Source organism: Sinohyriopsis cumingii, chromosome 10, assembly GCF_028554795.1.
Source record: "Sinohyriopsis cumingii isolate HCF-2022 chromosome 10, ASM2855479v2, whole genome shotgun sequence".
NCBI lineage: Eukaryota > Metazoa > Mollusca > Bivalvia > Unionida > Unionidae > Sinohyriopsis > Sinohyriopsis cumingii.
In genome coordinates this window covers 102,953,102-102,967,176 of record NC_142970.1, presented here as the reverse complement: position 1 = coordinate 102,967,176, position 14,075 = coordinate 102,953,102, and the positions used below count along the sequence as shown (strand labels likewise).

Below are 14,075 nucleotides of genomic sequence, written 5' to 3'. Positions count from 1 at the left end.
CTGCTTTGTATCAACATTTAAATTATCGGTTCCAATCCCAATGCCGTTATTTACATTACATCAAGATTGTATGCATATTTGCAACATTAAAATAGCTCCATTCCATACAAATATCACTACGCTCTCTATGAACTTAAAACACTTGGTTTCATTTAACAAATGAACGAATAAATATGTATCTTTTATGTTTTCTTCAAAGATGTGTGCCATAAAGTATAAGTGTCCAAACTGTATGGCAGCCTGGCCTCGCTATGATAAAAGGAATATAATATATTTGACGTGCTCAATTAATCTAGTCCAGAAAATTGATTGTAACTTGAAACATTATACTGCGACCTTTAAGATTCAATTATCACGTGTTATACTTGTACCTAACTTTAAGCATTACACTGTTATCTTTAAGAAACAATTCTCATTTCTTATTCTTGCATTTAACATAAAATAATATATTGTTACCTTTACGAATCAATTCTCACTTGGTATACTTGCACTTGACAGGAAACATTATATTGTTACCTTTAAGAATAAATTCTCAATTGAAATACTTGCATTAAACATTAAACATTTTATTTTTTCCTTAAAAAGCAATTTTCACTTGATATACTTGCATTTGACATGTTACAGTATACTGTTACCTTTAGGAATCAATTCTCACTAGTTATACTTGCATTTGACATGTTACAGTATACTGTTACCTTTAGGAATCAATTCTCACTAGTTATACTTGCATTTGACATGTTACAGTATACTGTTACCTTTAGGAATCAATTCTCACTAGTTATACTTGCATTTGACATGTTACAGTATACTGTTACCTTTAGGAATCAATTCTCACTAGTTATACTTGCATTTGACATGTTAAAGTATACTGTTACCTTTAGGAATCAATTCTCACTAGTTATACTTGCATTTGACATGTTACAGTATACTGTTACCTTTAGGAATCAATTCTCACTTGTTATACTTGCATTTGACATGTTACAGTATACTGTTACCTTTAGGAATCAAAACTGTATGGCAGCCTGGCCTCGCTATGATAAAAGGAATATAATATATTTGACGTGCTCAATTAATCTAGTCCAGAAAATTGATTGTAACTTGAAACATTATACTGCGACCTTTAAGATTCAATTATCACGTGTTATACTTGTACCTAACTTTAAGCATTACACTGTTATCTTTAAGAAACAATTCTCATTTCTTATTCTTGCATTTAACATAAAATAATATATTGTTACCTTTACGAATCAATTCTCACTTGGTATACTTGCACTTGACAGGAAACATTATATTGTTACCTTTAAGAATAAATTCTCAATTGAAATACTTGCATTAAACATTAAACATTTTATTTTTTCCTTAAAAAGCAATTTTCACTTGTTATACTTGCATTTGACATGTTACAGTATACTGTTACCTTTAGGAATCAATTCTCACTAGTTATACTTGCATTTGACATGTTACAGTATACTGTTACCTTTAGGAATCAATTCTCACTAGTTATACTTGCATTTGACATGTTACAGTATACTGTTACCTTTAGGAATCAATTCTCACTAGTTATACTTGCATTTGACATGTTACAGTATACTGTTACCTTTAGGAATCAATTCTCACTAGTTATACTTGCATTTGACATGTTACAGTATACTGTTACCTTTAGGAATCAATTCTCACTAGTTATACTTGCATTTGACATGTTAAAGTATACTGTTACCTTTAGGAATCAATTCTCACTAGTTATACTTGCATTTGACATGTTACAGTATACTGTTACCTTTAGGAATCAATTCTCACTTGTTATACTTGCATTTGACATGTTACAGTATACTGTTACCTTTAGGAATCAATTCTCACTAGTTATACTTGCATTTGACATGTTACAGTATACTGTTACCTTTAGGAATCAATTTTCACTTGTTATACTTGCATTTGACATGTTACAGTATACTGTTACCTTTAGGAATCAATTCTCACTAGTTATACTTGCATTTGACATGTTACAGTATACTGTTACCTTTAGGAATCAATTCTCACTAGTTATAATTGCATTTGACATGTTAAAGTATACTGTTACCTTTAGGAATCAACTCTCACTTGTTATACTTGCATTTGACTTGAAACATTACAATGTTGCCCTGAAGAGTCCAGGTTCACCGATTTTAACTGTATTTAGCATTGCACATGATACTATTGCCTTTAACAGTTCATTTTCATTTGTTTTAATTGCATTAACACTAAACATTATACTTATTGCCTTTAAGAGTCCATCCAGATTTATTATAACTGCGATTAGCATACAACATCATGCTGTTTACCTTAAGAATTCTTTTTCACTTGTTATAATTGCGTTGAACATTAAACATTATAGTGGTACATTTACGAGTCCATTGCTACTTGTTATTAGTAATTGTTGATTACTCTACTAAGTGAAACTGTGTTACTATTAGGCAGCTAAATTTAACACATAGTTGACCTTTTTCTGGCTTTTTGTTTTTTTTTTACGGCAGATCCCCGGTGTCCGCGTGGTCTAAGAATCTCGCCTTTACTGATCACTTACACATCTCACCTCTGTCCCCGTGAGTTCGAGTTTCGCCTCGAGCAACGTGGCTATGTAAGAAAGCATGACAGAAGCTTTCCGTGGGGGAATATGGTTGGGTGGTGGTTCTTCCACCACCAGATATACTGGCCACCATGTACAGCCTATCATTTGCTGAAAATGGTGTTAAAAACAACAAGACAAGAATTCTTTATTCTGCGATGAGTGGTTTATGCGCTTGTGCATGAATGATACGAAAGATGCATCGTTACACGCGGCACACGCTCATTCGTCCAGCTAGGAACGAATAATAATTCGATAATATGTTTTCTTGTTTTTCAAGTGCATGTCATTCGATATAGACAAAATCTGACACGTAAACCTAATTGCCCTATCCGGAATTTATGAGCAATAACTAACACGTTATATTGCTCGCCTAAATTGAAGAAAAGGTGGGGCGAAGTATGATGCGCGTACGAATCTCTCTCTCTCTCTCTCTGTTATAAGATAACCTGCTTCAAAAATTGAGGACCAGATTGCAAATGGGTCTTTTATCACCAACTAACATGGATATATATATATATATATATATATATATATATATATATATATATATATATATATATATATATATATATATATATAATTTAAGCTATAAACTGACTAAAAGTCGTTTGATACCTGACTATGTTGTGTAAATTAAATTATCATTCTAACACAGATGAATATTGCATGTCTCATAAATAAAACTGTTGACCCTAAAATTAGTGTTCTTCCTACCCCGATTACCAAACAATAAGTTCTAGACAAGACCATTGTTAAGATATACCCCCACTCGTTGATAACGAAGCGTGACCTGTTGCCCTATTGTAAGGAATGTTAAAGTCAACCAAAAATGGCGATAATTGAATGGAATTAATCGAATTCAACAAGCGCTATTCCCGCGGCATGTAATTTAGACTATATATGTTAGATTGGACGGATAAAGGCAGGGTAATACGAAGACTAATACGAGACATCTTAATTTGAAATCGCAAGTAAACTAATGTTTCCCGTAAATTTATTATTAAACTTAGTGATAGATATTGCCCCAGGGATGTTCTTGATTAACAAAGTTTTTATCTTTGACGCCGTTAAGGTGTAAACATTGACCAGGGTGTGTTGCGGGTACAGTCAAGAGGTTACTTATGTTATGAAATACATACTACATTGTGACCACGCTACGAGAGTTATTAAACGCTATCTTCAACTGTAAACAAGAAACTGTTAAAGCAAAATAACGAGTCAGGTTAGAAACAAAATGATTTAAAGAATAATGGAAGACGCAAATATTTCGAAGTTACGTTATATTTCCATGATTCGAATGTTCGATATTTTCTTCTCAATGAAAGGGCATACTGTCTTTACGGCTTTCGTTAATACGAAGTTTTCAGTTTTCAACCGGTGGAATGATGCACGTTCTTTTGAGAAAGACGGAGTTGCTAGCAAAATATGTCGAATCTTTTCAATAAAATATATTCAAAAAATAATTTCTAAGAGCAACCAATCACAAAATCAGTTGCATTATATCCTGTATCTAGTTCAAAGACTATATTCTTATATTTCAAATTTCCTGAATGCTTACTAAATGGAACATAATTTGCACATAGAAAGTGCTAAACATAACCCATCGAGCATAAATCAAGCGACTAATTTTACATTGCGTAGTTTTTATATGCTGTGTCCAACAAATATGGTAATTATATAGCTGAGAAATTGTTGGTATCTGGAAAACGCGTAAAAAAGGGTAAATGGTCACAAGCACTACAGTTCATGTACAGCGCAAAATTAATATACATTGAAACATCCCAAGACCGAAACCTCATTGAACCGAAATTCCACTGAACCCTCGGTAAACCGAAAACTCCTTAAAACTGAATAATATCACATGACCCGCAATATTTCCTTATTCAGTTTCATAAACTTTGCTACAGTGAACCAAAATCCTTCTATTTTGAGCACCGAAATAAAGCTTTGGTCCCCAATCTAAGTGTTAAATGATAATCTGCCTCATAAAACCAAAACGTAACCATGAGAAGAATAGGAAAAGAACTCGACTTAGAAACTTACACATATTCAAAGTACCTCGTCTCTTATAACACATCTATACGAAACTACTGGCTTTTGATAGTTTGCAAAACATATGCATTTACTTGTGTGCACGTGAACTCCTGTTCTCATAAACCGAAACGCTTTTAAACAAAAACTTTATTTTAGTCCATTTGCATTATAGTTTTGAGTGAGTTCAGTGCAGTTACAGACGTATTGTTATAATAATGGCCATGACAATTCTGTACACATGAAAAGGAAGCATTTATTCTCTATCCCCCTCTTTCTCTCCATTTTTCTTTTATCTCCAAGTTACATTTTTTTTGTTGCCGTCTCAGTTGTTTACATAAAATTTTTATTATCACTAATATAATAGTGTTTACAATACACTTTATATATATATATATATATATATATATATATATATATATATATATATATATATATATATATATATATATATATATATATATATATATATATATATATATATAGTATAGCATTAGTAGTGGATGCCAATATTATTATACCTATTTATGATTCTCAGCAATGGACTATTATTAACTATGGGAGTGTTACCTACATCTGAACTTTTGCACACTTAAGTTTCTTTAATTTCTTGACACGTGACATGTCTACGTTTTTAAAATGTCAAAATCTGTTCATCACTGAATCATTGGTGGATCTGTTCATACATGTTGGAGAGAAGAGAGGGGCAACATCGGTGTTTTTATTGTTATCGAATAAACGTAAATGATTTTCCGCATCAGCTGATTGTTCCTTGTAAAACATATTCACACTTATGTTCCCTAAAGAGTTCTGGATGACCCAGACTTAAAGTTGAAGAAAGGCAGAAGAAGGCCAACAATACTAACACTTAAAATATGACAACGATATCTTGTCGTATGTATACATCACCGCGCTTGTATTATAGTTCTGTGTTTCCCCCCACCCATTTCTACCTGAATGTGTTAATTCAAAAACTTCAAAAGAAAAGAAAACGGTGCTCAAGGTTGGTTGGGATTGATTTTCAATGCAAGTTGATCGTCTAAGTTTCACTGAAGTCATTCGATTAAAGACGAGCGTTTCACCCTCCTTTCATCTTCTGCTTTGATGTGGGTTTTCGGACAAAGCGGCCTTGCACGGTGTTAATTTGCTCCACGATAATCCAAGCTTCACGACTATTGAGTACAGTGAAAAGGAAATGGGAGAGAGGTACTAATGTATACATTTGGCCATTTGTTGAGCTCTCTAAATATTTATTTAACCACACACACACACACAAATAAAAAAACAACAACATACTGCTCTGTTTAAATAAGCAAGCATTCTATGCTTTAAACAATTAAAATGGGGGGAAAATCCCGATGGAATTTGGATTGAATAGTTCAACTACTTTTTGTCTTCGTTTTTAATTTTAAAGTATTAATTAATTGTTATATCTTTGTATAAATGTTGTGACGAGTCTCCAAAATATTAAATAAATAAATGAATAAATAAATAAAGCATTCATTATTATTATTATTATTATTATTATTATTATTATTATTATTATTATTGTTAGTAGTAGTAGTAGTAATAAGACGAAAAGACATACATACATAAATACCGTAGGTGTGATAAATCGATGGATTGTCTCTTTTTATGAAAAAGCATTTGTGCCGCTATTTGTTTCAAAATGTCATCCCGTAACGAACATGTAGTGCAATGATTTGAATAGTTTATATAATTTGGCACGCCGAAGGTACTGCTTGACTATTTCTATGATCTGGCACCAACAAGGTTCTGATTGAAGGATTTTCATGAATGAGTCGCATGGTATCATATTAAGTAATCTACGCAAAGACAACGTATCATTCAATGGACAATCTGATAACTGTTAACATGGGTGCCAAGTGGCCAAGTTAATTCATTCCGCTATGACAATTAAGGCGCCCTTTTAATCCTGTCATTCATTAGATTATCGACTACACATAAAACTATAAACATGTACATTTATGATAATATTTGAATGGCAACACATATATGCATTTATTTAAATTGCATTCAGATTGGTTTATGAACAGTAATTGTGGAATAAATGTCAAAATGGCAACATAATAGAAGATAGGCAAGTAATTTTGAATATCAGAATTCCAGCACTGCACGAGTCTTGTAAAAATGGAATCGACAATTGAAAAATAATAATTTATAGTTCCCATTGTAAATTACATTTTTGTAGTATTAATATATTTTATTATAATATAGAAATAGTCATCAGTCAACCGTGTGGATGATTACGAAGTTAACAACTTAACTCGACAAAATAGAGGTACTATCTACTATCGGTGGTTGAAACGATGAAAATTAATTTCAGAGAAAGTGGTGTTTCACCAATAACCTTTCATAGGTTTATTATAGAAATACAAAGATAAAATTGGATATTTCCTCATTTAATTCTAAAGACATTATATCATGGGACCAACAGATGTAGATGTAGCAGGCCACATGCAAAGTTACATGTTCAGAAAATAATGTTTACACGAGTTTTTTCTCAGATATACTTGGAATTATCGTCCAAATAGTCAAACATACATAAAGGTGTCGGAGGGATAACTGTATAATATAAATTTGTCTACATTTCATAGGATATTTTTGATTAGGTCTCGAACTTAAGTGAATGGGGGAAGAAACCGGAACGTGTAGATATCTGAGCATCTTGGCGATGTTTATGATTTTTCTTTTGTTCCGGATATGCATAAATATATAAGAGACGTTTCTTTAACTTTCTGAAGAAAATCGTTAAGGGTTCTAATGTTTTCAATTCTCAGAAATACTGTTTGTTTAAGTCTGTCAGTTTTAACATAACTGTAACTTAATTTTTAATGGAAATGGATCCATTCAACTCCGACTTCGAAAGAAACGACACAGAATATCAAAGCATAATTTAAACAATGTTAGATCATAATTACCTCTTACGGAATATTGTGTTAGTAATGATTTTACCTATTATCACAACTCTAAGTTTCTTATTTCGATTATATAATCGGCAAAATATCCTAAAAACGTGTTATATCGTACATACCCAGAAACGTATGATATTTTATTGTATTTTGTAAATATTTTCATTCGCACCCAAAATTATGCAAAATGATATCATGTATAAAAAAAAAACACGTGCGTGTGCATTTATCTGATATCGTATCTTTGCCACAAAAGTAATGAAATGTGATCATGACGTTTCTTAGTAGACTCAATATATTTTTGTTGTATTTTTTACTCCCTTTAGTATTGCACGTTTTTCAGTTTGGATTATAATTTCAAACGTGTCTCGTCTATGCTTGAAAATTTGAAAAACGTTGCACAAATACTTATAAATCTTGTATGATGAACAAAAACATATTTTTGGTCTTATATATTAATTACACTAGAACGATATCAAACAGTTCACATCAAAAGTTATTATATGGCCAATAAACAGTCGAACAAAATGGTCTGCACTTTTGCACAATCTCGAGATAATCGTTAATTGAAAATTGTTCCTAACCCGGATCACGTTCAATAAGACATGGTTGATTAAATTACTAATAGACTATGCCATGTCACGGCCTCTGACCATTTATGAAATATCATTTCCGAAATCTCAACACCTTACGTGCACTCCGATAGTCGTTTGTAATTTGAAATGAGTATATGTTTAATTAATGTCTATATTTGTCAACGCTGGTCTATAATTAAAACTTGAAAACTTGGTCTTGGTACAGGGTGGAGTCAGTTTATCCAGGTTTTTTTGTACAAAATGTATTCACGAACAGCTAAAAAAATGGCCAATTAAAATAAAGACTAAAAGACTGCAAGTAGTGAACTTAAAATTACATATCATATCAATATTTCAATCGTAATCGAGATGTAATTTGAAGAGTGTATCTGGTAATGAAAGTACTGAACAATTCCATGGAGCAGATAATTTTACACTTATCTGCCTTATAGACGGCTCTCTCAGAGCATGTATCACGTTTTCTTCATTACTGAAAATACTTTTTCATGACATGACCAGATACTAGTGATGGTCATTTTTACGGGACAGATGGTCACCGATTTACCCAACGAAGTACGTTGACGATTTTTTAAAGTGTTGCCATACAATGTTAGTATGTTATTTTATGGCAATAGTTTTCCGATACATTCATCCTACAAACTTTCTCTTGTTTAATTGCAGACTAGGTAAAATACGGATATTTCATTAATGGTAAATCTCAATAAATTTATTTGGTATAGTATTTTTATAATTCCTTGGCATCTTTCCTTTAGTTACAACTCGATATAATATCCCATTTCTGATTTACTTACCCGCAAAACACGTTTTCGTACTTTTAAATGCAAAATATTCTAGTTCAGTATTGTAACGGATTTTGTCTTCTTCACGATAATATACTAGTTTCGAGATTCGTCACCATGACGTTTCCATCCGATGCACAGAAACGTGCTAAACGCTGAATCACAGATTGGGAGATCGAACTATATTTAATATATAAATCTTTATTCAAGTCAGCATATCTACCTGTTTATATTAATATTTGTAAGTGATTATCTCAATAATGAAATAATAATGAGACATAATAGGCAGTAACAGAGTTATTAGATGATTCCATAGAGAACATAATGTTACTGCCAAATATCTCATATGGGAATTTATTTGCTTTTAAATTACCGCCATATATCTCACAGGGGAATTCACCTGAATTTGCATCACGTTTTCGTCTGTTTGAAAACATATCAGAAATCAGACTCATTCCGGATAGGTCCCTTTTATCTGCATTTCCATGGGAATCGGCCATGACTTGTCTGGCCTGTCTTTTGCATGTATTATGTTTAAGTTCGAAATGGCTGACACTAGTGTAAAATGACTAAGACACTCATTCATAAATGCGTATTTATATTTGTTCTTTCATTTTGCATCATATATACATAATTTATTTGACTATCTTGAAAAATGATATTATATTGGTCAGCAAATGTGTGCTATAAGGCTCGTTCTGTATCTAGAATGGGATATTAACAAATGGGTATTTATGTCCATCGAAATAGAGTGTTTCATTCTTTTGTTTTGAATAAGCAAATCTTCTGTATGCAAGTATACACGGAAATGTATGAGCCATCCTCTTTCAGGATTTACCCTAAACAATATTTTTCCTTAAATAAAATGTACATAAATGATAAATAGACATGCTAAAATATGTGTACAATTTTACAAGAATGTTGGATTGCCTTCTATGAAAATACACAATTACACAATAATCCAAAGAAATTAAAAAGGAGAGAAAGAAAGATTAGATAAAACTGTTGTGACAGCAAGAAAAGAAATGATGTGAACTTTTATTAAGTTCGAATCACAAAATTAATATAGATTTAATAACTGGGACATATCACATGACGTAAACTCTTTGTTTCTAAACTTCATATGAAATTGGAATTGCCCGCGTATTAAATCATCAGATGAGTTAACAGTTACCACTATCTCGAAAAGATGTTAAATGCTTCGAGCACCTAACACAAGTACCGATTATTAGATTCATCTTTCATCGAAAATGTAAACCTGCAATAGAAAAGGAATCTTTTCTAATGCATCTTAATGTATACGTTTTCTGTGACGTCTCTTACTAGCACAAATCAATAAGACATACATACATTTAAAGAGAACCATCGATAACGCTTGAATACTTGTATCGTTGTATGGTTTGACCTAATATACTAAAGGTATGAAAATTAATTTCAACTCTGTTTATCAATTCGTTTTAAATCGTTTGATATTTAGTAAATGTTTCTATTGCCATCACATCATACGACTTCCCATGATATATGACATGTGTATCACCACAATCATGGGGCGAAAAGATGACGATATTGATTAATGAACAGATTGTATTCCCCATATTTTAGAGAGGAATCCATAAAGCAGATTTTATTGAGAGCTATTTAAATTGATGATTGAAAAATATAAATATATGCAAAGTGTAAACTAAACGACGTTAAAGCCAGCTTCCGTTAAAATAGTTGTGTAACCGTTGCTTTTAGAGTTTGATTAAATATCCTACATACACGATTGGCCTCATTTCAAACATGAGCAAAGCATCATGTGGAAGTAGGAAACAATCTCTCTCTCTCTCTTTCCCTCTCTCTCTTTCTCTCTCTCTCTCTCTTTCCCTCTCTCTCTTTCTCTCTCTCTCTCTCTCTCTCTCTCTCTCTCTCTCTCTATCTATCTATCTATCTATCTATCTATATATATATATATATATATATATATATATATATATATATATATATATATATATATATATATATATATATATATATATATATATATATATATATATATATATATATATATATGTATTATCTATACTTACGTTCCATAGCTTCATTCAGACGTATTTACTCAATATTGAATCCTACTCAAAGAGTCTCAAACTTCCTCTTCAAAGCGTGTAAGAACTTACATAAACCTAATATTTATCCATCTATCTTTGTTTCATTCATTTATATATCCATGTAACGCAGTAAGTTTTATGTCAAACGTTTGTCATTTTCTCTTTTTGTCCTTACATCTGCCTATCTGTTTAATTTATGTAGATATTTCTGGATCAACTCTTTCAATACATTTTATATAAATAAAATTCGTGCTTGAACGCAAGTATTCGGATGTCATTTATGACAAGGTAACATGATAACTTTTCTGCATCTAAAATTCATTTCATGAGATAATCAGAATGAACCGTGATGAAGAAAACAACGATAATGTATTCGCAGATGATGCCAATGATGTGACAATAATAACATCAACAATATCAATTGCGACGTTTATAATAATACTAGAAGTAATAATAATAATTTCATTTTCACTGTTACAATCATTATTGATGATGATGATGATGACGATGATGATGATGATGATGAACCAAAGTTTTCATTATATAAGAGGTAAGTGCATCGACTGCTTTGTTTATCGATACATTCATTGCTTTTTCGGTAATTTATTTCTTCATTCTTTCAACATTCACAAAATAAATCATTCATTCAATCAATCAATTTGTCATTCATTCATTCATTCATTCATTCATTCAGTCATTCATCATTTATTCATTCGTTCATTAATTCAGACACTTAGCAATTAATTAATTAATTGATTCATTAATTCATTCATTCATTAATTCATTCATTCATTCATTCATTCATTCATTCATTCATTCTTTCATTCATTCATTCATTCTCTATTTTTAATTATGCTTACCACCACTGGACGCCTTTTATCCGTGTCTTCTTGCTCCAGGTGCAATTGAACAAAAGGAATACGGTAATATAAAGCGGTGATAGCCGCATTATCTTGAATAGTCTAGTGTCCTTTGTTTCCGAGTTTTAGCAACGTGGTTTGACATAAGTTCCTATTTCACAATTCTATGTCGGATATATTTTACGTAAGGAGAAAGCACAATGACACCGTTGATGCTGGATCGGGTTCCATATTACCAAACATCGAAACATTACATTCCTGTTGAAAATCTGGATTGGACGTGACGTCAACTGAAAGCAAAGGTTCCTTGAACTTCGGTATCTATCAAATGATCTTTGTCAGATCATGATATAAATTGAATACCAGCCGAGAAAAGTTGCAATATAAAAAATCTCTCACATTATCCAGTGTAATCTCCTTTCTTTTTCTGCGCCGATGTTTCTTAGGATTTGATCAGTATGTTTCCTGCTTCGTCTTTTTTAATGACTTTAAAGTATTTATATTTTCTTCATTATGCAGGCAATGAAATATAAATAAATTAATTATGAAAATTTTCCACTCCCGTACTGGAGTTTTATTACAGGTGGCAATGCGTTTTCTGTGTTCCCATTGACATGTATCAGCCTTAGGTATTAAGAGCCAAAGGCAAAAAACAAAAGTACCTCCAATTATCGCGGGTAGATAGTGGATTGTGTAACCTGACTCAATCTTCGTTTCAGTCGATCCCGACTTCGAGGGTAATTTACTGCATTCGCAAGTAACACTTTCTTACGAAATCCCGTCCAACAATACAGCGAGGTTTTCGCACTCCTGAGGATTTGACTGATATTATAGCCAGGATATAATTGTGTGAACCGCTAAATTGTCTGATTGTGGACTTTGATGAGACAGTCTGAAAAGTGTTGAGTATACAAGACTGTCGAACACCAAGGTGAAAAAGTTTTGAAGAACGAGTGACAATTATATGTCAAAATGGCAATACATACTTAGGGGGAAAAAAAACTGCAAGTCCACTCACAAAGTCTCTTCGACTTGTAACATAAGCCATTCCATTGATAGTGTATCTGCTAAAATAAATAAAAATTAACACTATTTTCGCAAGTGGATGTAATTCGTTTACATAAAGTCGCTGTCGGCAGTTAATGGGAACATGGCCTTTAATTAAACATAGCTATATCCGATTGCTCATCACAAGAATACACTTGTTGCCCTATAGTTGTAAACTCATCAATAATATTATGTATCCATGAATATAGCAATCTTCCCAACTTCTGCCAAAAATATTCATCCAGCGATGAGCCGTGAGTCACGTGCAAGAATTGTCTTGGGGCATGTTATTCAGGCGTTCACAAATTTACTGGGGATTGTCGCTGGTATTTTTCAGAAGACTGTTAATTTCTCCTCTGGAGTTTTGTTACTCTCATAAAAACGACATCAAAACACAAAGCATAATTGTTATGTTAATTCATGAACACATCTATGCAGTCACCGAAATGTCTATTGCTCAATAATAGAACACTATTAAAAAACAAACAAAATCCCCCAAAATTTCTTTAAATTCTTGATCCGTAAAGAATAGGAAAAAGTTCCTGGTAAATATGGAAATAAGTAAATATTTTCAGCCTCCAGGTTAGTTTAACAACGGCAAGTAACACAGTTTTGGTTTTTATCCGGGTGTGAAAATTTGGCTTCATACCGTGATTCAGCAGGGTGACTTAAAGCCGCAACGACGTCGATCCCGCTCCGCTTATGATCAGTGCCTGTCTCTTCAGCCGGAAAAAAAAGATAGTTTTCGGCCAGGTGAACACAGAGTTCTTTCCCTGCCCTCGATTGAAGTTGTTCTATTTAAAAGTCAAAGACGGGTGAATGTGTCGTCAACCACGTGTATGCGCATTTCTTTCAAAATCTACGCTATTATCAGCCACCAATTTGTTTCCCTTGAATGAACAAATTTACTAAGTAACTCCTTATCTCCGACCATTATCATCAGAAAATGACCACTAGAGTCAACGTGCTAATCAATCTTCGCCTCAGGGTTGAAATGAAAATGTGCCCGTACTCTCTGTACTGTATTTTTCGAGTCTCCTCCCAGGTAACATACATATTTTACCCATATAAATATATTTTCTTCTGTCCACATTCCCTGAAGCTAATATTGTTTAAATACCATGACAAATTGTT

At 32.4% G+C, this 14,075-nt stretch overlaps 1 protein-coding gene across 1 annotated transcript in view; it reads right to left on the bottom strand.

The window, feature by feature from the left end:
- LOC149790741 (protein Wnt-1-like) overlaps window positions 1-12,772 on the bottom strand; it is a 59,693-nt gene extending 46,921 nt beyond the window's left edge. Inside the window, exon 1 of the mRNA XM_089971437.1 lies at window positions 11,895-12,772. Coding sequence (XP_089827563.1) covers window positions 11,895-11,983 — 89 coding nt within the window. The 5' untranslated portion in view covers window positions 11,984-12,772. The remainder of the gene's footprint in view (window positions 1-11,894) is intronic.
- Between the last annotated feature and the right edge of the window lie 1,303 nt (window positions 12,773-14,075).